This window comes from Dendropsophus ebraccatus, chromosome 3, assembly GCF_027789765.1.
Source record: "Dendropsophus ebraccatus isolate aDenEbr1 chromosome 3, aDenEbr1.pat, whole genome shotgun sequence".
In the NCBI taxonomy this organism is placed as follows: Eukaryota; Metazoa; Chordata; class Amphibia; order Anura; family Hylidae; genus Dendropsophus; species Dendropsophus ebraccatus.
This window is the reverse complement of record NC_091456.1, coordinates 18639958-18665795: the sequence shown is the minus strand read 5'-3', so window position 1 is coordinate 18665795 and position 25838 is coordinate 18639958. Positions and strand designations below refer to the sequence as shown.

The 25838-nt window shown below is 42.2% G+C and overlaps 1 protein-coding gene across 1 annotated transcript in view; it reads left to right on the top strand.

The window, feature by feature from the left end:
- The window catches only part of GALNT9 (polypeptide N-acetylgalactosaminyltransferase 9), a 229669-nt gene extending 204444 nt beyond the window's left edge, over positions 1–25225 (top strand). The window contains exons 8-11 of the mRNA XM_069964032.1: positions 1446–1583; positions 13150–13245; positions 21488–21655; positions 23988–25225. Coding sequence (XP_069820133.1) covers positions 1446–1583; positions 13150–13245; positions 21488–21655; positions 23988–24134 — 549 coding nt within the window. The 3' untranslated portion in view covers positions 24135–25225. The remainder of the gene's footprint in view (positions 1–1445; positions 1584–13149; positions 13246–21487; positions 21656–23987) is intronic.
- The last annotated feature ends 613 nt before the right edge of the window (positions 25226–25838 follow it).

The window sequence follows — 25838 nt, the reverse complement described above, 5'->3', positions numbered from 1 at the left end:
TACCTTTTAACACCTTAACCCCCTCCCACCGCTGCACAGTAAATTAATGTTGCTGTAGCCTATGCCTGAGGCTGCAACAACGTTAATTTGGGATCAAGGATAACACAGGCGCAGAAGCTGCACCTGTGTCATCTGTGGCGGGTCCCGGCTATCAGTGATTGGCTGTATCCATGTTTTCCAGACAACCTTAGAGCTTTATCCAAGTTCTGCAGCCCCCGCTAATCAAATACCGAACGTTTGGGTTCGGATCGACTCGAAACTGAACCCCGTTCGCTCATCTCTAAACATCATACAACGGCCGTTGGTTTCGGTGTCAAACAACAGCCACTGTTTTACACATTCCTTTGGCCAATATTGCATCAGCCGTAGTAACATTATTTTCCACCCAGAGAGGTCTGCTGGCCGAATGGGTGTGTATAATAGAAAATAGACATGTTCATTATTTTGTACAGCAGCAGTAAACAACAGCCATAGTTAGTACACCATGTGCACAACAGTGGCCGTTGTTTTATTGAAATCAATAGAACTCAGATGACTATGGATGAGCAAAGCAGCCGGAAATTCGTTTAGCGAGTTTCGTGAATTTTTTGGTTAAACTCTTAATATTCGCGAATCGAAAACAGCCAAAGCTATAGTATCTTCAATACTCTATTACAGAAGGGCAAATTTTTAAAAAACCAATCTGCCTGTCAGTCATCCAATTTCTGCCATTCCTCTCCTCTCTCCTTATATCTCTATATCTCTGTTAGTCTCTCCCTGCTCTGCTGTAACTGCCTGCTGCCATCCTGCTCTCTCCTCCACACACAGCCAACTGGCCGCCTCCGTTACCGAATCACCTTATATAGAGGGGGAGGTGCTGACATCACAGAGGGGCCTGTAGCTGATTGGACGGGCACCAGAGATAATGGTTAATCCCTTTCTCCCACCCAGTGACACTCCAGACAGCATGTGCGGCCGCCATTTTCCTCTTTTGCAAATTTTCCTAATGAATCAGAGTGAATTTGCTTCACAGAACAAAGCGAATTGACAGCGCGATTTACAACGAATCTTGATTTGCTTTGCTCATCTCTTTTCATGACTTTCCAAGAGAGCAAACAATCTCAATAAAAAATCAACCCAATCAGTGAAAAAAGCTAGTAGTAGAAATAAAAGTGACTGTGCAGATGTACATGTGTGAGCTGTACTGTACCCGGTATAAAGCAACATAAATAAATAACAACGTGCCGAGTCAGAATGCAACAAAACGATGTGATCAATATTTTATTTGCCTAAATGTGTTTTCCTTTTGCATCTTGTATGCTTCCTTAGATTTCAGTATCACAAGGATTCAGTCAGTCTGTTAAATGATGTACAAGCCTAAAGCAATTTTCTGCATAGTGTTTTCGAGATAATGCACTGAGCTATGAAACAGGAACCTGATATCAGGCTTTACTTTCTCTTGAAAGAACCCAGGGGTTGACTTTGGCGACGTCTCGGAAAGACTGGCTCTTCGACATAAACTGCAGTGCCGTAGTTTTAAATGGTACCTGGAGAATGTATACCCAGAAATGAGGATTTACAATAATACTATTAACTATGGGGAGGTAAGAAAAATTTCTAGTAATATATATTATTTGTAAAGCTGTATACATCTGTAAGTGGCACTACCGTGTTTGAGATTGAGAATCAAAATAAGATCTAGCTTAATTTTGTAGGCTTTTTGGAGTAGGCTTAAAATATAAGCCCTAGATATAGTCAGCTGACCAGATCCCTGACACTGGGTGGTTGAGCATCAGCCAATCAGTTCCAGGCTTGTTGTGCTCCGCCCCCACTTGCTTAGCACAAGCTGTAGGGGAGGCAGGAGGGGTAAGAAGATGCACCAACTACAGAGGGGGGAGGGGATATACAGTATTAGGGGGCCTTACTGCAGAGCGGGATGTATACAGTATAGGGGAACAACTAAAGAGGGGCAGGGAGGTATACAGTATGGGGGGAGAATTACAGAGGAGGCAGGGAGGTGTACAGGATGGGGGGCTTACTGCAGAGAGTGGGGTTTATACAGTATGAAGTGAGGAGAACTACAGAGGAGGGGTATCCAATATGGAGGCCTAACTACTGAGGGGGGGTGTATACAGTAAGGGGCTTTACTGCAGGAGGGCATGTATACAGTATGGAGGCCTAACTACTGAGGGGGTGTATACAGTAAGGGGCTTTACTGCAGGAGGGCATGTATACAGTATGGAGGCCTAACTACTGAGGGGGTGTATACAGTATTGAGGCCTAGCTACTGAGGAGGGTGTATACAGTATGGATGCCTAACTACTGAGGGGGGTATACAATATGGAGGCCTAATTACTGAGGGGGTGAATACAGTATGGAGGCCTAATTACAGAGGAGGGGTATACAATATGGAGGCCTAACTACTGAGGGGGTGTATACAGTATGGAGGCCTAACTACAGAGGGGGGATGTAAACAGTATGGGGGCTTTACTTCAGGAGGGCATGTATACAGTATGGGGAAAGAACTACGGAGGGGGGTATACAGTATGGAGCCCTGACTACAGGGAAACTTACATTATAGGAACCTATCAAAAGGGGGACATACAGTATGGCGGCTAACTACCATATAGAGTGGGACTGCAGTGTAGGGGCGTACTGTTTCTCAAAAAATATGACCTACCCTGAAAATATTCCCCTAAAAAATTAATGTAAGACCCTGCCTTATTTTCAGAGGAACACTGTATATTTTCTATTACTATACATGGAATATGTTACTATTTAACAAAGAACCTGAAGCTATTTTCTGAATACTTTTGATTAAAAACTTCTTACAGACCTACGGTATGTGACTCATGGTTACAGACAACATAAAACCTTATAAAGCCTGATTGCGTACAGATTGGAACAGATTGCTCGTACACTGTTACTATAGAGGCACAGATAAACCTGGCTGTGGGGAGACTGACTGAGCATGTGCGTCCTTCAGAACTCAGTTTATTAGATGGACGTGCATATTGCTATAGACTTTGTATACTCAGCAGATTATGTGCTTGTGTTTGTACAATAGTGAAAGGCAACATAGCCTATGGTGCCTGACAAATCTGCAAGATAATAATGAGAATCAGTAATTCCCCAAACCTGTGCATGTTACAGGCAGGAAGCAGAATTTGAACAGTTTTGGTATTAAAACTACAGATATAGTCGAGAACAGTGCGGAAAGTAGTTCTAGGTAATATTCACTTATGTAATATGTAATCAGCATCACTAAATCTTGGAATATTTCCTTAGTAAAGTAATTTTACTTGCTTTTTTGCTTCATTGATTTTTATTATATCCACAATACAGAAGTGAAGCAACCTAGCATGCAGTCTATTGCAGCTAATGAACTCATCTTTAATGTTAGGATGTTACTGTTCATTCGATCTTTGTCTATAGTACAATAAAGGTCCCTGGATATATCAATAGGATGAAAACATTCTTGAAGGTGTAATAATAATAAAAAAATGAAAAAAAAGAAGAGATACTCACCTGCCCAAACCCCTGCAGCTGTTGTTCTGACGCTCCCAGTACTCACTGCTCAGCACTGCTTCCTTGTTCCTGTGATGCGCGGACTTTGCAAGAACCACCTACTCAACCAATCATGGGCAAAAGTGGGTAAGTACTGAATCACATAAACTGGTAAGCAGTGGTAAGTGATGCAGAACTGGAGTGCCAGATTGGCTTCTGTTGGGAATTGGAGCAGGTGAGTATGATATTTGTGCGATTTTTATTTTTTTTTTCCCCCATAAATCAACAGGTGTTAGAATGATATATTGATTTGTAATTTCTATTTAAGAATTTTCTGGGCAGTTCCTGACATGGAAAGAGGTGGCAGCAGAGAGCAGTGTGTCAGACAAGGGTCTGTTCTGGGTCCTATTCTTTTTAATATGTTTGTAAGTGACATAGGAGAAGGGTTGGTAGGTAAAGTGTGTCTGTTTGCTGACGACACAAAAGTGTGCAATAGGGTTGATATTCCTGGAGGTGTCAGTAATATGTAAAATGATTTAGCTTTGCTAGATAAGTTGTCCAAACAGTGGAAATTGAAGTTCAACGTTTCCAAATGTAAAATAATGCACTTGGGGAGGAGGAATCCTCTATTCGAGTATCACATCGGCAGTACTGTGTTGGAAAAGACTTCAGAAGAGAAGGATTTAGGGGTAGTGATATCGGACAGCCTTAAAATGAGTAACCAGTGCAACCAGGCAGTGGGGAAAGCAAATCGTATGCTGGGGTGTATAGCTAGAGGTATAACCAGTAGGAAGAGAGAGATTGTGATCCCGCTGTATAGAGCTCTGGTGAGGCCACATCTGGAATACTGTGTCCAGTTCTGGAGACGTCACCTAAAAAAAGGACATTGATAAAATAGAACGGGTCCAAAGACGAGCTACAAAAATGGTGGAGGGTGTGAGGCATAAACCATATCAGGAAAGACTTAAGGATTGGGGCCATCTGTATAGTCTGGAGGAAAGAAGGGAAAGGGGGGACATGATTGAAACCTTTAAGTATGTTAAGGGACTAAATAAGGTTCAAGAGGAGAGTGTTTTTAGTGAAAAACTAAGCTCAAGAACAAGAGGACATAGTGAGAGGTAAGTTGGGGGTAAGATCAGAAGCAATGTGAGAAAATATTATTTTACTGAAAGAGTAGTAGATACCTGGAACAAACTTTCAGCAGAGGTGGTTGGTAAATCCACAATAACAGAATTTAAACACGCCTGAGATAAACATATATCTATCCTAAGATAATAAGAAAGAAAATACTAAAAGGGCAGACTAGATGGACCCAGTGGTCTTTTTCTGCCGACAATCTTCTATGTTTCTATGTTTCTATTAGGGATGGTCCGAACCTGCCGAGGTTCGGGTTCGTATGAACCCGAACGCTCGGCAGCAGATTCCCGCTGTCTGTCCGCTCCATGGAGCGGGCGGATACAGCGGGAGGAACGCCTGGAAAACTGGGATACAGCTTATGGCTATGGCTGTATCCCAGTTTTCCAGGCGGCCCTCCCGCTTGATCCAGACAGACAGCGGGAATCATTACCGAGGGTTCGGGTTCGTAACCATCCCTAGTTTATATGAATACACCACTTCCTGCAGGACATACAGCAGCTGATAAGAACTGGAAGACTGTAGATTTTTAAATAGAAGCAAATCTAAATAACTTTCTTAAACCCAAAGTTCTGAGAAAAAAAACTTGCCAATGTATAGGCACCCCAGTACTGTATAGTGTTATAAATTGTATTGCCTAAATTACTAGTCATTGTGACTATATGAGACTTTATAATATACAGAACTATTAGGGGAATGTGGAATCTTTCTGAATGATGTGGGGGCGGGGGGGGGGGGGTATGTTTCTTCTGCTCTGCTTCAGCCTGTGTGTGATACTCATGCTGTGAGAGGGGAGCAGCAGGGCAGCGGAGACATTTGTGTCCGGTTGATTGAGAGACCCCGCCCACTGGACTCCTTATCACAGAATGATCAGGGATTTCAATCAGCAAGTTACAAGTTATACAGAATCTTTCCCCGTAAAGTTATATATCAATCTGCTCAGCTCTTCCTGCTCTATAACAAGATGCCGATAGCTTAGATACTGTAGCATTGTCCTGGTGACAGATTCCCTTTAAGGATGGCAAACCATAAATAACTTATTGATAGCATGCTAAGCCATATACATGTATGTATGTCTGTGCATGGAGCTCATACTCAATGCTAAATAAATCAAAATGAATATTATATTATATTTTATTTCCATTTTTTTACCGTTTGCATATAACTATATCTATCCATTCTCCGATTTCCAGGACTATTTTTTCTAGATGTCGCCATTTCCATGGAGCATATATTATATAAAGCATGTTTTATGCAGTCATATATAACCTATACTGCAGTTTTTTTGTGTTTCTCCCTCCCAGTTTTATTGACTGATCCTTCGTTATTGTTAGGTTGTAAGTGGCGCATTATTCTGATTATTTCATACAGTTGCCTCATGTTCTCTTCAGTTCCTCTTGGCAACAAAGCCAGGATCACAGAAGAGACGTCTACTTCCATTTCTCAAGCCCTTTAGTTCTTCATTATGTAACGTTACTTTGTTACATGATACAATCAGCCCACTCGGAGTCCTCAGGCTGTGGAGAGAATTATGTTCAGCATGCTCTGACAGTCTACTCCAAGGATCTCGCGGAGAGAAAGATTCCCGCCCCCCAGTGCTATTACCAAAGTTACTGTAATTGCACATGACGCTAAGCTTGTCACTGGTTATCAGAGTCTCCAGCCAGCCAGTAACTAGTGCATGCTAATATTATATGGACACGGAAAGCTGTGCATATTATATGAAGCTTCCTTTACTTATATAAAATACAAACAGATATTAGGCTATGTTCACACAACGTTTTTTTTAGCTCCGTTTAAAATGACGTCCGTTATTTTGAGTCTAAAATAACGGACGTCATTTAGCAGCCTGGCCTCCCCTTAGTGCAATGACTGGTGTTCGTACATTATTCTAGTTTTAGTTACTAATTGGTCTTTGGATGCGGCTTAATTGAAAAGTGCATTGAATTTAATAGTGAAAACTGAGAAAGAATGGTGGAAAAAGAAATACTGTTTTTGAACAACTAATAAAAAACGTCCGCTGTTTGCAAAAGACATCCGAAAATAATGATCATGTTCATTATTTTGACGCCCGGGGGGAAAAAAGGTCCGTTATTCAATACAGTGTGCGCATTGGATGTCCACTTTCCCGTTGACTTCGAAGCATTGCCAATGCAGTCAGTTAAATCACAGCAAAAACGGAAGTTTTTTTAAATATGAAAATTGGCCGGCTATTCAATAATTTTGACATTGTATGAACATACAATGTATGAACATGAAAGAGAAAAAACGCACATTAAGGCTATGTTGACACAACGTCAAAAATAGAGAAAAGGCGGACAATTTTTATATTTAAAATAACGTCCGTTTTTGCTGTGATTTAACTGACTACATTGAAATTAATGGAAATGCGGACATCCAATGCACAAAATGCATTAAAAAACTGATGTTTGTACTGCGGACGCCAAAATAATGAACATGATCATTATTTTCGGACGTCTTTTGCAAATAGCGGACGTTTTTTATTAGTTGTTCACACGCAGTTTTTCTTTTTCCATCGTTTTTACTATTAAATTCAATGGACTTTTTAATTAAGCCGCACCCAACGGCCAATTAGTAACCCCAAACTGGAATAATGTACCAACAACCGTCAGGGGAGGCCAGACAGCTGTCACGGCCGCGGCGGTGTCCCGTGTTCCGGGCCGCCGCCGCGACCTCCTCCTGCCCCATGCAGCCGCCGGGGTCCTTGTGCAGGGACCCGGCGCTGCTGCTAGTTCGGCCCCTGGGGGCGCCTCACCTCTCCTCCGCTCCTGTCTCCGTCTGTGCCGGCCGGCGCGCGCGTCCCCGCCTCCTAGGGCGCGCGCGCCGGCTGTCTCAGATTTAAAGGGCCAGTCCGCCTCTAATTGGTGTTGCACACAATCACTCCCTATAAATTCCAACCCTGCCCCACTACAGGGGTTTGAGCCTCTATATGCTTCCCATAGCGTTTGGCCCAGCTCCCTGTTGTTCCTGACCTTAGTCCTTGTCCCTTGTTCCTGTCTTCAGTCCTTGTCCCTAGTCCTTGCCCGCTGCCTTCCCATTGTTCCTGAGTCCTGTCCGCCACCTGCGAGCACGTCTACTATCCTCTGCCAGCACCATCTCCTGCCTACTGCTCCTGCCACGCCTTGCCTGCCGTCACTAGCAACCAAGCCAGGGGTAGCGACCTGGGGGTCGCCTGCCGCAGCAAGTCCATCCCGCCTTGCGGCGGGCTCTGGTGAAAACCAGCGGCCCCTTAGACTCCGCTCCCTGGTGAGGTTAGTGCCATCGCTGGTGACGGCCCAGTGGATCCACTACTCCAGGCGTTACAACAGCTAAATGACGTCCGTTATTTTAGGGTAGCTTCAAACACACCATATCGCAGTGAATTTTCTGCTGCAGATACGCAGCGGATACGCAGCAGATTTGATGTAAATAACTGAACACAGCATTAAATCTGCACCATCAAATCTGCTGCTGATCTGCTGCGCATCGGTCTTGTGTGTTAGCACCCTTAGACTCAAAATGACGGATGTCATTTTAAATGGAGCTCAAAAAAACGTTGTGTGAACATAGCCTAACACTGGTTTTACTTAGGATAAGCCATCAATATTTAATAGGTGGTATTCAAAAAATCTTGTCCCCAGCAACCAGCACAACAGTGGTGTTCTGTATGGAGGAAGAGTGTGCTGGTATTATTGCTGCTTAGTTCAACACAAATGAGGAAGACAGTGACCAGGTGTGGTGACTGTGTTGTGCTATGTGAGGAGACCAGTTGGCCCATCTGGATTGCATTGACTTAATGTCATTAATCTAAGGTATTTGGGGCTTCCTGTGGCAGACTCAATGAGCATAGCGCCGATCGGACCACCCGGAGGAAGATAAGAGACCTCCAGCAGTCCGGCACAACGATCTGGACCCCCGCAGTCACACTATGGGGTTCTTGATCGGTAAGTGGCAGGAGCTGCTCCTGTCACTTACACTTAAACGCTGCGAACAAGGTGCGGCGTTTAGGGGGTTAATGACAGGAAGCAGCGCCATCGGTGCAGCCTGTCAATAACGGTGAGGGCCCAACCCCCACCTGCTATGAAGCGCGCTCCACTCCGGAGCACGCTTCATTGTGGGATGTACACCTTGTACGTACCTGTACGCCCAACGTCGTCTGGTGAAAGGTGCCCAGGGTTGTCTAGGGGTTAAAGGGGCTGACTGGTGAAATTCTTTTTCTTTCAGATCAATTGGTGTAAAAAAGTTATAGAGATTTTTTGTTTATTTCTATTTAAAAATCACAAGTCTTCCATTACTCATCAGCTGCTGTATGTCCTGCAGGAAGTGGTGTATTTTCTTCAGTCTGACACAATGCTCTCTGCTGCCACCTCTGTCCATGTCAGGAACTGTCCAGAGCAGTAGCAAATCCCCATAGAAAACCTCTCCTGCTCTGGACAGTTCCTGTCACGGACAGAGGTGGCAGCAAAGAGCACTGTGTCAAACTAGTAAAAAAAAAACTTACTTCCTGCAGGACATACAGCAGACGATAAGTACTGGAAGACTTGAGATTTTTAAATAGAAATCAATTACAAATTTGTTGATTTGAAAAAAAAAAAAATATATAAAAAAAATCTTTTGCCGGAGTACCCCTTTAAAGTCTTGAGAGTCAAAACTTTAAGATGTCAGGATTATGCACAGTAACATGGAATATTAGAAGAAAAAAAAACTAAAATCCTTACAAAAAATAGGTTTAACATAAAAACTTAAAAATAATTCATTTTACTTTAATTCTATAATATTCTTATTTGACGCTTTCAATCTAACAATACATATAAAATCACAAAATTCCGGATATAAATGTGATCAAAAGTACGATGTTCAGTCTATGCAGAACGTGACCTACAATGAAATACAAGGCAACAAAACTACAGAGCTGTATGACTAACCCAAATACATATCTTTGTAAATCCACATCTCTCCATGCTGACAAGAGTAACCGAGTCACTGCTATCATGTATAAAAACAAGGTCATGAAACAAATACAAAGTGTCCTGGAACAGCAAAGCGTGAAGACAGCCATTACAATTATAGAACCCAATCATTAGTCGAGCTGCATAGATGGTCGTCGATAACAATGCTGGAGATGGAACGTCTTTTTGATGTGAGGGTAAGAGCTAAGGAGGCGTCCAAAATCGCACTGGCTATTTATCCATCAATCCATATTATTTTAGCAGAACAGTGATCGCAACGTAACCAACTTTCTGAAAATCTCGTGTTACGGAAAATCTCGGCTGGCTGAAGTTAGTGATTCAGATCGGTAAAGGGCATCGATCAAATTCTGTATATTAGTGATGAGCGAATAGCGTAATATTCGAATATTCGATATTTGTACAAATATCTCCTGAATATTCGAATATTCGATCAAATATTCAATCCCATTAAAGTCAATGGGAACAAGTATTCGATTATTGGAAAACATCTATTCGACCACTTAGAGGTAAAAACCAGAAGCTGGGGGATTGGAACGCTTATCGAATATTTATCGAATATTCGGCGAACTATTCGATAATATTTGATAGATCGAATACCTTACTATTTGATCGAATAGATATTCGCTCATCACTACTGTATATATTTAAATCTATACAAAAATGCATCGCTTTTTTTTCCTTGCACATTATTTTAAAACCAATTCAGACTTCTCTACTGACTAAAATGATAATTATACTGTAAAGTAAACTAATAAGTAGCTGCACAATTACACCTGTCAAAAATATGAATTCAATGAAAAGTACAGTACAGAACTGAAACATGACTTTCCTTATACAGTATTCTTTAATAAAATGCATCAGGAGAGACTGTTTTAGTGTTTTTTTTGCCTCTTTATTGTTTAGTGTCATTTTCTACATGTTTTTTTCCTGCCATTTATGTAGAAGCCTAGGTAAAACATGCCAAAAAAATGTCTAAAGATCTAAAGATTGCTGAAGTTTGAAAAACACTTTAGATTTGGCAACAAAAATATACAATAAAACAATTTTTAAAAAAGTACAAAATTGTAGCTTTAAAGAAAATCTACCACTAGTACATCACTTTGTTGTTTTTCATATGAATAAACCAACACCAGCACGGGGATGCTGGTGCTGCAGTCCTTTTTTTGAACCGTGGCCCAATTCCTATGCGTGGTGCCGGTTTATTCCCGAGCACCGGCCCGATGTGAAGCACTGGGGGCTGGCCCATTGGCCCCCAGTGTCACGATCTCCCCTCCTCTCTGTGAGGGGCCTCGATTAGAATCAATGGAGCCTAGTCACAGAGGGGAGATTGTCACACTGGGGGCCAGCTAGCCTGCCTCCAGTGCTTCATGCCAGGCCGGTGCTCGGGAACGGACTGGTGCCATGCACGGAAACCGGGTCATGATAAAAAAAAAAGCTCTGCAGCACCAGCATCCCCGAACCAATGCCGATCTGTTCTTGTAAGAAACCACACAGCGATGTACTAGTGGCACATTTGCGTTTAAATTATAATTTATTACAAATTAATAATTTGTTACATTTTACCCATATTTCGAGCTTGCACTTTTTACCAATTTTTTATTGTGCCAATTAGGGATGGTCGGAAACTGCCGAGGTTCAGGTACGTATGAACCCGAACTCTCGGTATCAGATTCCCGCTGTCTGCCCGCTCCATGCAGCGGGTGGATACAGCGGGAGGACCGCCTGGAAAACTGGGATACAGCCTATGGCTATCGCTGTATCCCAGTTTTCCAGGCGGTCCTCCCGCTGAATCCACCCTCTCCACGGAGCGGCCAGACAGCGGGAATCATTTCCGAGAGTTCGGGTTTGTACAAACCCGCAACGAACTAGGTTCGGACCATCCCTAGTGCCAATGTTCAAATTGTTGGGTAATGTATAATGAATTTCTTCTTTGGTTTGTTCACCACCTATGGAGTGAGGTGGAGATGTACAAAAGTTAGGCTGCTTTCAAAAAAGCCGCATATAATAAATATGTATAAAAAGCCGAGACGGGGTATGTGGCTTGGCTTTTGCTCTGGATGGATGCCTAAACGTCACGCTTGGTGCGCAGCCAGCTATTACAGTGACTACTGGCCTCAGCATTTGCCTAGTTTGATACCCACCTGCTTGAACTACTTGCCCGTGGCATCTAGAATGCACAAGAGAAGGAAATCTGCAGCTAAACCTCCACTTACCTTTTGATTCTGGGGACTCCTAAGATGGCACCGACACGTCTCTTGACTGGTTCAGGTGCTTTGGATTCACATGGCTGAGCTCCTGCCAGTCGCACTGGGTCTCTGGATTATCACAGAAGGTCTTCTGTCCTTTGTTGCTCTCCAAGAGTGGACCACCATCAAGGAATCTGCACCATGATGCATGACTTTCTTCTGCGGGACTTAAAGGGGTTATTCAGTGTTAGAAAAACATGTCCACTTTCTTCTATAGACAACACCACTCTTGTCTCCAGTTCAGGTGCGGTTTGCAATTAAGCTTCATTCACTTCAATGGAGTTACAAAACCTGCACCCAAACTGGAAACAAGAGTGCTGCTGTCTCTGGAAGAAAACGGCCATGTTTTTCTAATGCTGGATAACTCCTTTAGTGACAGAAGTCTTTCCCACTCAAGGCCCTATTACATGGAACGATTATCGTTCGTATTCGACCGTTTTGCTGTCGTTTGTCTTTCAACATGTTGTTATGGTGCTGTGGTTGGCTGGAAAGAGTGCAATAAGAGAACGAGATAGAGAAGAGAGAATAGGGCAAAAGAAAGAAGAAATCCTACTGGACAACAGAATCTGGTACATACAGAAACAATAACCCTTTCATTTACTTCAGCCGTGCAGTTTCTAGACCTTAGCTACACACTATAGTGACATCTAGTGGTCATCTTTAATAACACAACAGCTATAGCAAAATCACAGATAAGTACAGACTTTTACAAGGGGTGTAAAGAATAGCAACACCCACAGTGGGACATCACAGCTCCACAAAAGGATTCTGCAGAATGTGGCAGGTCAAGAAGGTTTATAATCCATTATTGATTTGTTACGTTGTTGAGTTGTGCTTGATCTTGTATGTTACTTTGTGAGTGTCACTGCTACAATCCTGTCTATGCAGACACTATAATGCTATATGGGTTCTCGGCATTCCAATTTGTGTTTTCCTACCCGTAATTTTATGTCCTTCCTTGCAAAACATTACCAAAACAATTGGCATTTGATTCCCTGCGGCTTCAAAAGTTGGATGCCCCCTAAGGAGTCCTGGAAAACATGAATACAGCTACAGGCCACTGGTGGTGTATTCTTGGAAGCTCTAGGGCGGCATCCATCTTCTGCAGCCGTAAAGAATCAAACGCTGAGCGTTCAGGTTTGCATAACCTGAACATTTTGACAGGTCCGTTGAATACTATTGTTAAGTGGAAAAACATTGTAAACCTATAAAATGCATTGCATTATGTACAGATTTAGTTTTCATTACAAAATTATGTTTTTATTTAGTAATTATTACCCATATGTAATCTTTGCCTCTTTGTGTTATTTCAGCTTCGTAACAGTAAAGCTACAGGATATTGTTTGGATCAAGGTTCTGAAGATGACAATAAAGCCATTTTGTACCCCTGCCATGGCATGTCGTCACAGGTAAACAATACATGGAACTGTTTCATTTTTTATTTTTAATTTCAGGTTTCCTTTTTTTTCCTTAATGTTGAGTGGAGTCATTTATATTTCACATTCTCAATTTAAATAACTTTTAGGCTGCGTTCACACTACGTATATTTCAGTCAGTATATGTATATTTCATATGCTGATAGTTCCTCTTTAGGGAACGTTCACACTTACCGGATCCGCAGCGTCTTTTCTGCTGCGGATCCGCAGCAGATCCGCAGCAGATTTCATTTAAATAACTGAACACAGCATCAAATCTGCACCATCAAATCTGCTGCGGATCTGCTGCGGAACTTGTAGGTGTGAACGCACCCTAATTAGGGTGCGTTCACACCTACAAGTTCCGCAGCAGATCCGCAGCAGATTTGATGGTGCAGATTTGATGCTGTGTTCAGTTATTTAAATGAAATCTGCTGCGGATCTGCTGCGGATCCGCAGCAGAAAAGACGCTGCGGATCCGGTAAGTGTGAACGTTCCCTAAAGAGGAACTATCAGCAGGTAAGACAGATCTAACCTGCTATGTCCCTACTGAACAGGTGACTCAGAAATGGAAGGTGTGTCCTCTACCCCTGGCCACAGGAACATGTAAAACTGCGGCCGTTGTTTGACACTGCAAACAGCCGCATCAAACAAAGGCCGCTGTTTTACGTCCTGTGAACAAAGTTTATGAGTACTGAGTTTTGTTAATAATGACTGTTCTCATTTTTCATACAAACACTATGGGAGAGGTTTATCAAACATGGTGTAAAGTGAAACTGGCTCAGTTGCCGCTAGCAACCAATCAGATTCCACCTTTCATTCCTCACAGACTCATAAATATAAATAAAAAGGTGGAATCTGATTGGTTGCTAGCGGCAACTGAGCCAGTTTCACTCTACGCCATGTTTGATAAATCACATATATATATATATACATAAATACACTATACATTTGGGAAGAAGTAAACTTTAATAAAAAGGATTCTACTTTATTCAGGTAATGGAAAGCTATGTGTATTTATGTAATTAAGACATGAAAAACCTCATGGAGCTTATCATTATCTATAAAAGAATATTCTTCCTCTAGTTTATTGTCCCAACAAATCTTAATAGCATTTCCTTTCTGTTTAACTGTATTTATCCGAGCATAAATCCTCCTATTACCAACCGCAGCGCTGCCCTATAAATTTAAGATAACGCTCAGCTGAACACTTTGTTTTCATAATGGCTATTGGTGAACGCTGCCTTCTCAGCAAAGATATGTCTCTCGGCAGTATATTATTCCTTTTGTAAAGAGACCCTGACTGACAAACGCTGGAAAGAGTTTATTTGTATATTTAGCCAAGTATTATTATCAGAGCGGAAAACTGTATACCGTATTTTCCGGTATATAAGACGACACCCACTTTTCCAGTCAAAATAAAGAGTTTGGGAAATACAGTGGTGCCTTGGATTACGAGTATAATTCATTCCGGGGCCGTGCTTGTAATCCAAATCCACTCTTAAACCAAAGCAATGCTCTTAATCCAAGTCACAATTTTGAAAAAATGTGAGCTCTTAAACCAAAACGCTCTTAAACCAAGGTACCACTGTACTCACCGTATAAGTTGACCCCCAACGCACAACAAATAAAAATTAGTAAAAAAAAAATCAGATAGCAGGGAGATCTGAGAGGCAGAGAAGGAGGTGAAGTAATACCAGTAGGATACAAGGGCGGCCAGGCGGGCGAAAGAGGTATGTTTTTCTGGGAACAGCACCACTGCATCTTGCTCTGCCCTTCATACGTTTTTTCCGGTTCCAAAGCGTATAAGATGACCCCTGACTTTTGAGAAGATTTTGGGGATGTTATTTTGAAATAATGGCCGTTATTAAAGTGATACTGTCACCCCCTTTCTGTACCGCCCACATTGGTGCCGTAGGCCCCGCCCCTCCATGACTTCGACGGCGTATAAACCCTGCCCCCTCGGTGTCCATTTGTATTGGCCGATCTAGAGAGGGTTTGGCCTAGACCTCTAGGCCAGCCCATGCCAATGGCTGCCGAGGGGGCAGGGGCAAGAGGCCAATAAAGTCACAGAGTGGCGGGGGCTATGGTGCCGATGTGGATGGGGCTAAGTGGTGTTACAGGCATGAAGTTCCCCCTAGGTGGCACAAACCACCAACAATAAAAAGCATTTTCCACTGGACCAAGCAATCCATAATAAAGTAAGGGTACGTTCATGCATACCAGATCCGCAGCGGATTTCTCGCTGCAAATTCGCAGCGAGACCCGCTACGGATCCTGTACTGTGAAGCTGAATGGGTCCCATACACGCATTGTGTATGGGACCCATTAACCTTCACAATACAGGATCTGCAGCGGGTCTCGCTGCGAATTCGCAACGAGAAATCCTCTGCAGATCCGGTACGTGTGAACATACCCTAAGGTATGAAAACTTCAGAATTTAGGCTTTACAGCTGTGTAGAGAAGTCCTCATACAGAAAGGAGGGGACAGTATAACTTTAAATAAACGGCCAAGAAAAAGACGTTGTGTGGTCACAGTACACAAAATAAAGAATAGCTGTCAACCTTGCGTGGCCTAACGCACTCATCAGACTCCCACCAGAATCCCTTCTCGAGCACATGGCTTAGTCGGCCAACGTCTCATTTATCTTGATTGATCCACTCCCCTTGTTCTTGAGCCCGGATTTTCTTGAGATCTTGCTCTGTAGGCATTGCTCGAGGATTAGACTGAGTACTACTTTGTATTGTCTGTTTCCATCATTCCACAAAGCATAAATGGACGACACACATTAGAGCTACATTTTTAAATCCATAGTTTGTCCATTTCAAAGTGTCTGAGGCGTGAATAGTTTATAGCCGTGCGGTTTATTTTAGGGTTTGGGCTGTAGAGAGAGCAAAATATAATTTCTTAGTATTTCAGCAGATGAACTCTGTTCTTTATATTATAATGTGATGGTAAATGGGTCCCAAGCACAAGCACAAATGGGTCCCTCATCTGATTCAATAAGGCTCCTGAACGGAACATACCCAACCAGGTAAAGATTCATAATGACTGGTACACTTCAAATATTGCCGAATAATAAACTGAGGGTTCCTGTTACATATCACTCTCCTTCTTATCATGACAGTGATGCACTGACACCAGTATATAGATAAGACACCAGTCACAATAGCTGTTGCTCAGAGCTCTGCTCTGTCTTTTTGTAGAATGACATCTGCAAGGGTCACGGGGCATGCATAGAACATGCTCCCACTTTAGTGAATAGGCTCTAGTGGTCTCTTCATTGTGCCTTTGTCCATGACTTTCCGTAAAGTGTATCTTTAAATACTGTTAAAAAGAAGGAAAGATGGCTGCCTCCATAACAAAGGACTGAAAACTTACAATCAGAAGATAGAGACAGAAAAACGAGAAAAGAAAACATAGAAACATATAAGACTGTAAGCAGCAAAAAACCACTTGGTCCATCTAGTCTGCCCTTTTAGTATTTTCCTTTTTATTCTCTTAGGATAGATAGATGTTTATACCAGGCAGTTTACATATAGTTATTGTAAATTTACCAACCACATCTGATGGAAGTTTGTTCCAAGCATCTACTACTCTTTCAGTAAAATGATAGTAAAGTTTCTCACGTTGCTTCTGATCTTTCCCCCGACTGACCTCTCATTGTGTCCTCTCGTTCTTGAGCTCAGTTTTTTTTTCTAAAAACACTTCCCCCTGAACCTTTTTTAGTTCTTTAACATATTTAAAGGTTTAGATCATGTCCCCCTTTCCTCCAGACTATACAGCAATATTTTCTCTTGTTGCTTCTCATTTTTCCCCCCAACTGACCTCCCACTTTGCCCCCTTGTTCTTGTGTTCAGTTTTTCATTAAAAACTCTTCCCTCTTGACCTTTATTTAGTCCTTTAACCCGTTCCCCCACAAGGGCGTAACTGTATGTCCTCGCGCGGGTGGGGAAGTTCAGAGCGGGGCCGCACGGTAACCCAGCTCTGAACCACCATGGTCCCGGGTGCAGCAAGTAGCCCGGGCAGCGGCTAATTAAGTCTTCAGATGCAGCAGTCTGAAGACTTACTGCAGCTGTTCCCTGGTGGTCTAGTGGGAAGATTGCCCCATTATCACAGAGGAGCAATTTCCACGTCTGGTGCTGGCCGTGGTCTGCGCTGTAATGGCGCTGATCTTGGCTCGGCATTCTATTGCTTTTGGCTGCAGCAGCCAAAAGCAATAGAACACTGATCTCCTCGATCTAGATCTCAATGAGAGATCAGTGTGCATATACTAGAAGCCCCCTGGGGGCTTCTAGTATATGTGTAAAAAAAAAGTGTTGTTATTAATAAAAAGCCCCCTCCACTTATAAAAGTTTGAATCACCCCCCTTTTCCCATGTTATAAATAAAAATAAATAAACATGTTTGGTATCGCCGCGTACGTAATCGCCCCAACTATAAATTTATCACATTCCTGATCTCGTACGGTAAACTGCGTAAGCGGCAAAAAAATCCCAAAGTGCAAAATTGTGCATTTTTGGTCGCATCACATGCAGAAAAATTGGAATAAATACCGATCAAAAAGTCGTATATGCGCAATCAAGGTATTGATAGAAAGAGCACATCATGGCGCAAAAAATGACACCTCACACAGCCCCATAGAACAAAGGATAAAAGCGCTATAAGCCTGGGAATGGAGCAATTTTAAGGAACACATGTATTTGTTAACAATGGTTTGAATTCTTTACAGGCCATCAGATAAAAGAAAAGTTATACAAATTACATATCGTTTTAATCGTACCGATTTGAGGAACATATATAACATGTCAGTTTTTCCATAGGACACACGGCGTAAAAACAAAGACCCCCCCCAAGGAAAAATAATTGTTTTGGTTATTTTTTTCAATTTAACCACGCATATAATTTTTTTTTTTTGCAGCATATTTTATGCAAAACTTCCATGCGGGTCTGTAGGTGTAAAAATGCAACTGCTGTGGCCTTTTAAGCCAAGGAGGAAAAAACGGAAATGCAAAAACGAAAATTAGCCCGGTCCAGAAGGGGTTAAAGAAGCACTGTCGTGAAAATTATATTTTTTTAAAATAAACAATTATGCAAGATATTTTTTTTTTAGTTTTTTCTGTTTAAATCAATATTATACACATGACCACTAGGCGTCTCCCTTCACTGCACACGTGTACAGCTGCAGCACGTCCACATTCAGAAGCAGAGAATGCTGGGGGGGGGCTCACATTGTATGGTCAGCTCTCCTGTCACGCAGCACCAAAACCTCTGTAACCACACAGTGACATTATACTGACTGAATTGTTGCATAACAAAGGGCATCTTTGTTATGCCAGTGATAAAGCTAGTAAAGACGGGTTCTGCTGTGTCCAATATATCCAATAGAGGGGGGAGGGGTCGAGGTAGATGAGTAAGCAGAAAGAAGAGTCATGAAGGTCAGCTGTTTGTAGCTGTTTGGTGTCTGGGCACCTAATGTTCAGATTGAGAGGGCAGAAAGGTCAGTGCTTATCTAGGAACTTGCTGAGAGAAGATTGCAGGGTGTTGTGCTGTGCAGGACTGCTCCTTACTCACTCACTCCTCTCAGCCCCTCCCCTCTCCATAGAGCATAATGGACACAGAAATCCTGCTTCTTCTGAAGTCAGGGGGGACCTAGGAAAACTGCTTTTTCAGTACAGAAAGAAACTCTTTTGCTAAATAAAACCTATTACTAGTCATGAGCGAATACTGTTCGATCGAATAGATATTCAATCGAATAGTAAGGTAGTCAATAGTATTGAATATTATCGAATAGTACGCCAAATATTCGAGAAATATTCGATAAGCGTTCAAATCCCCTTCCATTTCCCTGAGGTGTCATTGTGGACTTGGTGAACCTCCAAGTGGTCTAATAGATGTTTTTCAATAATCGAATACTTGTTCCCATAGACTTTAATGGGATTGAATATTCGATCGAACGTTTGAATATCTGTGTGATATTTGTACGAATATCGAATATTCGAATATTTCACTATTCACTCATCACTACCTGTTACAGAGTTTCCTAAAATCGATTGATATTTATTGTTTTCTTAAAAATGACAGTTACGCTTTAAGGAGGTACTCCGGGCTGGGGTATTTTTAGCGTATGGCTGGGGAGGGGGTGGATATAGAGGCTGCCGGTCGTTTACCTCCCCGGTTCCAGTGCCGGGTCCCGGATCACACCGCCCCGCTCTCCCATCCCACTGCCGCTTCCTGGTCTAAGCTGCGTCTCAAGCGTGACGTCCCAAGGCAGCTCAGCCATTCAGCGGCCGAGGCGGGACCCCAGAAGACCAGGAAGCAGCAGTGGGATGGGAGAACAAGGTGGCGGGATCCGGGACCCAGTGCTTGAACCGGGGGGGGGGGGGGGGGATAAGTGACCGGCGGCCTCTATATCCACCCCTCCCCGGCCATATAATAAAAAATAACCCCAGCCTGGAGTACCTCCTTAAGTACTTTAATGCTATATATATATATATATATATATATATATATATATATATATATATATATTGCCTATAGAAAGAGAATGACATACTTTTGGGACTTGGCAAGGCTAGACTGAAACAAAATTTTAGTATAGCCATCAACCCCATGGTTTCATTATATAAAATTAAACAGCTTAGTGCTCAAGTACACATTAACCATTGGCTGAGGAAATCATTTTACATGATGGTAAAAGCCAGAATGGCCAGAAATACCTACTCAATAGTAAAATAAAAATACTGCACTCGCATAAATATGTCTGATTTATTCTCTACAGATGTCTTAAATGCTAAGGGAATAATTGTCACTAAATTATAATGAAATGTAAACTTTAAAAAGTTAAGAAAATAGAAAAAAAAAATCTTACATTTCTATCTTAGAACATTTAGATTCCTTTCCCACCATGAGCAGTCTCACTTCTCCACAAATGCACTAAAAAACAGTGTCAGGTGTCACGCCATTACACCATCTGTGCCATGTGCTTTCTGCTAAGTTATTCCCTATTGTCAGAGACATCACAAACTGGAAGGGTTTTCAGGAATGGATGGTTATTATACAGTGGTCCAGGCAATACAGCCAGGAAAAGATGTTAACAATCACTGGCTATGTTCACACAATGTCAAAAAAAGAGTAAAGGCGCTCGATTTAGATATTTTCAAAAATGTCAGTTTTTGCCAAGATTTAACTGACTGTAATGGCAATGCATTAAAGTTAATAGGAAGACGGACGTCCAATGCACACAATGCATAGAATAATGGACGTTTTTACCGCGGCCGTCAAAATAATGAACATGATCATTATTTCCGGACGTCTCTTGCAAAAAGCGGACGTTTTTTATTAGTCGTTCACATGCAGTTTTTCTTTTTCCACCGTCCTTTCTCCGTTTTTACTATTAAATTCAATGGACTTTTCAAATAAGACACACTCAAAGGCCAATTAGTAACAAAACTAAAATAATGTGCAAACACCAGTTATTGCATAAAGGGGAGGCCAGACAACTAAATAACGTCCGTTATTTTAGCCTCACAATGACGTCATTTTAATCGGAGCTGAAAAAAAATTGTGTGAACATAGCCACTGTCAGTGTTGGTGAGTAAAAACAAAGTCATTGTTTAACTGTTCAGAGTGGTCACAGGGGGCAAATGATATCCCCTGGAGAAAAAGCTGAACACCTTAAAGGGGTCACGCCGGCAAAAAAAAAATTGTTTAAATGAAATCAAGTTATATAGATTTGTAAATTACTTCTACTTAAAAATCTTAAATCTTCTAGTACTTATCAGCTGCTGTATGTCTTGCAGAAAGTGGTGTATTCTTTCCAGTCTGACACAGGGCTCTCTGCTGCCACCTCTGTCCATGTCAGGAACTGTCCAGAGCAGGAGCAAATCTCCATAGAAAACCTCTTCTGCTCTGGACAGTTCCTGACATGGACAGAGGTGGCAGCAGAGCTGGAAAGCATACACCACTTCATGCAGGACATTTAGCAGCTGGTAAGTACTGGATAACTTAAAGTTTTAAATGTAAATATATTACAAATCTGTGTAACTTACCAGTAAATTAGAAATAATTTTTCGCCACCGGATTACCCCTTTATATAGAGCAATGCAAATGAGAAAGCCACCAACAAATAAGTAAGATGATAAAAATTCCAGTCTGTCCATACAGGTTGCATATCAAGAGCTAGAAGGCGAGAGGATAGCCATTGACTGATGTTTTCCCTTTTGTTTTCATACAGTTGGTACGATACAGCACTGAGGGGCTGCTGCAGTTAGGTCCCCTTGGCTCTACGGCCTTTTTACCAGATACAAAGTGTCTCATTGATGATGGGAAAGGAAGAACCCCAACACTAAAAAAATGTGACGACGTCCCAAGACCAGCTCAGAAACTCTGGGATTTCACACAGGTGAGACGTTGTTAAATATCGCCAGATATTGAAGCAAAGTTCCCCAAATTGCTATAAACCAGGAATGAATGTAATATCCAGTGTATGAAAATGTATACAGCCACAGGGCTGACTAGCAGAGTGTACCCAAACCCTGACCCTATACCAGCTGCCAACAGCTAAAACAAAGGCCTCAATCCCATGTTCAGTGATTTCTCTGACTCATACATTCATGTCTGCAATTTCGTCCCCAATCTGCAAAATAATTGTCCATAGTGCATCCGCAATCCATATTATTTTGCAGACCTGCAAAAATTGTACAGTGCTAGTTAATAATGTTGAACTAGTTAACCCTCTCCCGCCGCTGGGCAGTAAATTAACGTCGCTGCAGCCTATGCCTGATGCTGCAACAACGTTAATTCACGCCGCAGGATGACACAGGCGCAGGTGCTGCGCCTGTGTCATCCGCGGCGGGTCCCAGCTATCAGTTATAGCTGGAGACCCGCCTCAACTCTCAGCACCGGAGCCGTACTCCGGTGCTGAGAGTTAACCCTATAGATACTGCAGTCAGTACAACCGTAGCATCCATAGGGCTTCTGACAGAGAATTCTCCCTCTACAGCTGGCGGTGGTCGGGAGGGAAGCTGCGCGCCTGTGAGCTCTGCCCCCTCCCCTCTCTCCCCTGCCGCTGTCACAATTGCATTTTGTTATTTTTAAAGTTTCTAAAATCCTTTGATGAGATCTGTCTAGTGTGCATATAAGTCTGTGATTTTTTCAGTTTTGTATAACATCATGGCTGACGAAGGGAGCTAGACTCTCGAAAGCTTACAATCAAATATACTCAGTTAGCCTCCAAAAGGTATCGCCTGATATCTTCTCTATTCGTCACAAGACAGTAACAGCAGCAGGGGACGGAGGAGAGGGAGCAGACACAGGGGCATCAGCTTATGGCATCATGCGCCCATGGACTCCGCCTGCTATCTCTATCAATTCTGTGAGCGGAGAGGCGCAGAGAGCGGAGGCGTGCGAGGCTTCCCATTGAAAGAGATAGCAGGTGGGATTCGGCGCGGAGTCCACAGGCGGACAAATCTGTATTGTTCAGGGGTTAAGATATGTTGACAATATTGTCAGATTGGATGTTTATTGGAAACATGGTGCATATGGTCAATACTGAGGTTATATGGCGAGCTTCACGGTTTGAGATCTTGAGCCGTATGTGGCATATTGTTGAGAGAAACAGACATAGATCTTGTGCTATAAACCCTGAACATACATTATTATGCACACCTGCCATAGAATAGAAGCACACATTTTAGCTTATAGATGATGGCGGACATGGCATAGATGAGGGACACACATAATATAGATGAGGGTCACATCACTTAGATCTATTGAATATAAATGAATATATTAAACGAATTTAATGATTACTATATTAAAAACAACACAAAACAAAAATCGTTATATAAAGAATATGGCTGGGATAACGCTACGTTTTTGCAATGTTTTTTTTATCTGTTTTTACAAAAAACAGATGGAAAAGCAGATGCATTTGTGTACATCTGTTTTGATCCATTTTTCCATTGACTTCCATTATTAAAAAAAAATGATTAAAACGCATCCTTTTTTTTTTTTTTTTTTTTTTTTTTTTTTACGTTCACAAAAATAAGGTCAACTACGTTTTTGTGTACATAAAAAAAAAAAAAAAAAAAGATCTGTTTTGATTAGAGATGAGCAAACCAGGTTCGGGTTCGAGCTGATCCGAACCCGAACGTTCGGTATTTGATTAGCTGGGGCTGCTGAACTTGGATAAAGCTCTAAGGTTGTCTGGAAAACATGGATACAGCCAATGACTATATCCATGATTTCCACATAGCCTTAGGGCTTTATCCAAGTTCAGCAGCCACCGCTAATCAAATGCCGAAAGTTCGGGTTCGGATCGACTCGAGCATTCTCCAGGTTCACTCATCTCTAGTTTTGATCCCTTTTTATTTTTATAATGGAAGTAAATGGAACAACGGGTCAAAACGGATGCACACAATTGCATCAGTTTTTCCATCTTTTTTTTCTCGTTGTTGCAAAAACAGATGAAAAAAAACGGATTGCAAAACCAAGTGTGAACCAAGCCTAAGCAGAGGAATGGGACATTATTTCCAGAAACTACTGGTCCATTTGCCCTTCTTCATTTTGTCAAGGTCTTCTGGACTATTCATCCTATTGCTATAGTGTAGTTATATTTTATTAGAAATAAATACAATATAGAGATTTGGTTCTTTTATATGTATTTTTTTTTTTTTTTTATCCAAAATCTAATATCAGAGATTACAAACTTTGCTCTCTTATCCTTTGTGCAGAATAGCCCCATCGTCAGTCGGGACACAGGTCGCTGTCTGGAAGTGGAGATGTCCAAGGATGCTAATTTTGGGCTGAGACTTGTGGTGCAGAGATGCTCAGGACAGAAATGGATTATAAGAAACTGGATAAAACATGGTCGGAATTGATGGTTTATGGCAGAAAAGATGTTCTAATCCGACCTGAGAACAAAGATGCCTTCTTGGTTAAAAACGAGAAAAGAAGACATTTTGTACCATTTGTTCATGGACTACTGAACATCCCAACACGTGGCTAGGCTGACACGGATCCTATGTCGAAATACCAAAAGGAAGAGATGGGCAGAGCACGTCAAAGTTGGAGGATTAAAAGACTGGAAAGCGTTTGTACTTCAGTAGGAGACGAATGAAAAGCTTCTCTCTGCTGGTGAATTTTATGTTACAGACTGGTGCACAATTCCTACAATGAATGATCATGTGCCTTTTTATTGTACTTCCTATACAAGAGAACAGAGCATCCTTCACATCAGCATGTGTGATTAATTGTGCTAAATAATATGTAAATAAGATGCAAATGTAAGTAAGCAATAATCACCAATGGGCAAAAAAAAAAAAAAATCGATCTGCTGTCATTACCCCTGTCATTGGTAAAAGCATTGGTGTGATCATTGAGCGGGTACGGCTTGGCGGAGAGGATCTTTAGTTGCAACACGGTTACAATGTAACAAACCAAATGTTAACATTTGGATACAAAATCATTCTAATGTAAACAGTTCTTATCCGATTCTTCTATCAGAACACTGTTCTCTGACCTTCAGCAGCGTGCCGGCTGGATTTATGAAGAGTTACTAGACAGATTTTTTTTTCTTTATTATTTATGAGATGTCGATAGGACCATAATATTATCCTAAAAACCTAAAAAAGTCCCAGAACTATCAAAGGGAGTAAAATAGTAATTGGTATAAATTGCCTACATCACAGCTCAGCTTTCATATCACAAGAGCTAAGCTGTGATTGGTTAAAGGGGTATGTCACTCAGGTAAATACAAGTTAAATTATCCCCCCCTTTCTGGAGAGTAACAATTCATTCTATATTGTCATGACCTTATCAATCTCCTCTTTCCAGTTCTGAGCTGCCGGTTTTTCTGCTGAAGACACAGAAAACTGTGTGTAAACTATTTACTCCGCTCCCCCCCTCCCTTTTGCGACAGCTCAGTTTTCCAGCCTTGCTGTCTCTGCACCTGTGTAATGCGAGAGAGTTAATCTAAGGTCAATTAACTGATGGGTTCAAACATAACATATGCGCATTGAATTTTACACTGTAAGTTTGCAGCGAAATCTGCTGTGGATGCTTTCACTGTCACTTACAATGAGGTTACATACTCGCAGTGGAATTGTCATTCCACTGCGAGTATGTAAAGGCAGCCCCCATCTGGACATCCTGCTCCGCCAACCAGACGCCAGGAACCCACCCTTAGGGTCTGTCCACATCTACAGACTCGCAGCGTAAATTTTGCTGCGAGTCTGTCAGGTCCTGGCAGATCCCTTTCACTACATACTCGCAGCGGTCTGAACGACCGCTGCGTGTATTAATTCTGCCGGCCCCTTAACCCCTTCGGCTCCCGCTCTGCTGTGTCTGTATATACATTACCTGTCTCCTGCACGGGGTCCCTGCGTCCTGCTCTCCCGCCCGGCCAATCAGTGTGTTGCCCAGCCTCAGCCACTGATTGGCTGGGCGGGAGAGCAGTATGCCGGGACACCGTGCAGCAAGGACAGGTAATGTATATACAGACACAGCAGAGCAGGAGCCGAAGGGGTTTAGGGGCCAGCAGAATTACATACACTCAGAGGTCTTTCAGACTGCTGCGAGTATGT